Raw genomic sequence first — 2,915 nt, forward strand, 5'->3', positions numbered from 1 at the left:
TGTGTGTGTGTATATATATATATATATATATATATATATATATATATATATATATATATACACGGTAATGTCTTTATACTCCAAGCTTTTCCCACAATATAGTGATTATTCCTTAGGACAGATCCTGGAAGTAACAAGGTCAAAGGATAAAAACATTTTTAAGTACTTAACAAATATTCTTTAGGGATGGTTCATTTCCATGCAGTAAGTTCTGGACTTCCATAAAGCAGCAGGAGATAAATATCAGTTTTTATATTATATAGTAGTGACAGTGACAAGGATTTGAGTTAGGGATGTGGAATGTATGTGGCTACAGTTAATACCCAAACCTTAGTCTTGATTCTGCTATATCCAAAATGTAATTTCTTGATTTGGCTTTATTTTTGGGATTCCTTAAAAGATAATTTCTAAACTATTATTTACTTTGATACATCTGTACTACTAAAGCTCCAGTTCCAGCCCTTGAGGCAAGAAAGAAGAAAATGGCAAATGTAGAAATTATTGTGCCTGTGAACATATACAATACGGGAAGCTTAAACTACAAGTTTGGGCATGATGTAGGACCCTCTAAGACTACATCTCTTTTAGGTTCTTTTGAAGAGTTGTCCAACTCTTTGAGAGATACCTATTGATTAACTACAAAACCAATACAAACTTACAGGATGGCGCTTTGGGAGTTTCCTGTGGTTTAGTGCAAAATCCATTTACTCGCTTCAAATCAAAGTTTCTGGTAAACCTTAGAGATGAGGCAGCATCTTTTTCATATAACCTAAAAAAATTCCCTAGAAAAGAGAAAAATATTTTCAGAGAGAAAATTTGACGTTTTCTCAAGATTAGAAATGCTTCTAAGTTGTATGTTTAAAAATAGTAGCTCATTTAGAAAATTAATATACTATATGTAAGATACATAACTATTTAAGGTGCTATGCTTGGTGTTGTTTAAAACTATAAATGCTTTGCTGATTAGGAAATTAAGAATCTCCAACATAAATGTTTCATCAACTATAAATTTTTATTTAAGTAATTCTCACATGTGTATTGTTATGATGACTCTGGTGGCAACACATGTATTATGGCATTCAGCTTGTTTAGGTAAAAGAATAGCAACCTCCTAGAAGTGGTAAATGAAGTCATCAAGTATAGTCATATATAAATACAGTTTTACACATAAATATGTAGTTTTATATTAACTTATAAAATATATGTAGTTTTTTGAAAAATTTAAATTCAAAGCACATATAAAAATTATTACCAACTTCTACATGTTCATCACCCAGTTTCAACAATTATCAGTACCTGCCAATAAATATTTTTCACCTAAATGTAATCATTCTCTACCCCCTATTGGATTACATAAAGCAAATTCCAAACATTATATTATTTATTCAATAAACACTTGAGTAAGCATCTTAAAACCACTTTCTAAAATCACATCCAGAATACCATTACTATAACTAAAAAATATTTCCTTAATACCAATATATTATGATCAAATGATACTAAGATTCAATTTCTCAAACGGGCTCATGGGTGTTATCATTATTGTGGTGGTGCTGGGGATAGAACCCAGTGCCTCACTCATGCTAGGCAAGCGCTCTAGCACTGAGCTACATCACCAGGACCCCCCCTTTTTAATAGTTGGTTTATTCTAACTAAATGCACACATTGAATATGACTGATGCTTCCTGAGTTTTTAAAATCTACAGGTTTGTTCTCTCTTTATAACTTTCTTTTGGGGGGGACGGGTAGGAGTCATGTATTTGTTGGAAAAACTAGAGTCATCAATCCTACAGAGCTTCCCTCATTTTATATTTTGCTGAATGCATCACCACCATGTTGTGGCTACCATTTTCTTCTAACTCCTTTATTTCTTGAAGACAGATTTTTGAAGGAGATAAGATTCAAGAGGATATTTTTGCTAGATGATGTCATAGATAGTACTATGTACTTTCTATGAAATCACATGAAGAAATGTATACTGGCCGGGGTGGTGGCGCATGCCTGTAATCCCAGGCTGAGACAGGATGATCTCGAGTTTAAAGCCAGGCTCAGCAAAAAATGAGGCACTAAGTAACTCAGTGAGACCCTGTCTATAAATAAAGCACAAAATAGAGGTGGGGATGTGGTTCAGTGGGTGAGTGCCTGGAGTTCAATCCCTAGTATCCAACCCCTGCAAAAAAAGTGTACACTGGCCTGGCATGGTGGCACACCTGTAATCCCAGCAGCTCAGCAGCCTGAGGCAGGAGGTTTGAAAGTTCAAAGCCAGCCTCAGCAACTTAGTGAGGCCCTAAGCAACTCAGCGAGACCCTGTTTCTAAATAAAAATAGGGCTGGGGACGTGGCTCAGTGGTTGAGGACCCCTGGGTTTAATCCCTAGTACCAAAAAAATAAAGAAGTATATACTGCCCAGCATGGTGGTGCACACCTGTAAATCCAGTGACTCAGGAGGGTGAGGCAGAAGGATCACAATTTCAAGGCCAGCCTCAGGAACTTAGCAAAATGTCACAAAATAAAAAATAAAAAGAGGGGATGTAACTCAGTGGTAGAGTACCCCTGGGTTCAATCTCTAGTACCAAAAAACAAAACCCAAAACACCCCAAAATATGTACATCAACTTTGTCTCTTTGTGATATTAAAATTGATGGGTAAAGAATTGGGAGGCTGAGTGAGATAGGAGATTACAAATTCAAGGCCAGCCTCAGTAAGTTAGAGAGGCCCTCAGCAACTTAGGGAGGCTCTGTCCCAAAACAGAAAATAAAAACAGCTGGGGATTTGGCTCAGTGGTTAAGTGCCCCTGGGTTCAATACTTGGTACAAAAAAGAAAAAATAATAAATTGATGGGTAGATGCTACCAGTCTGATTCACCCTTTATAAAGTTCCTCATCAACCTTTCATCTAGTGTTTTTTTTTTTTTTT

General features: G+C 35.8%; 1 protein-coding gene across 1 annotated transcript in view; it reads right to left on the minus strand.

The window, feature by feature from the left end:
• The window catches only part of Fam162a (family with sequence similarity 162 member A), a 32,097-nt gene that overhangs the window by 6,529 nt on the left and 22,653 nt on the right, over nt 1-2,915 (minus strand). The window contains exons 2-3 of the mRNA XM_015486725.2: nt 638-782; nt 527-538 (exon numbers count right to left, since the gene is read on the minus strand). Coding sequence (XP_015342211.1) covers nt 527-538; nt 638-782 — 157 coding nt within the window. The remainder of the gene's footprint in view (nt 1-526; nt 539-637; nt 783-2,915) is intronic.

Source organism: Marmota marmota, unplaced genomic scaffold, assembly GCF_001458135.2.
Source record: "Marmota marmota marmota unplaced genomic scaffold, marMar, whole genome shotgun sequence".
Lineage (NCBI taxonomy): Eukaryota > Metazoa > Chordata > Mammalia > Rodentia > Sciuridae > Marmota > Marmota marmota.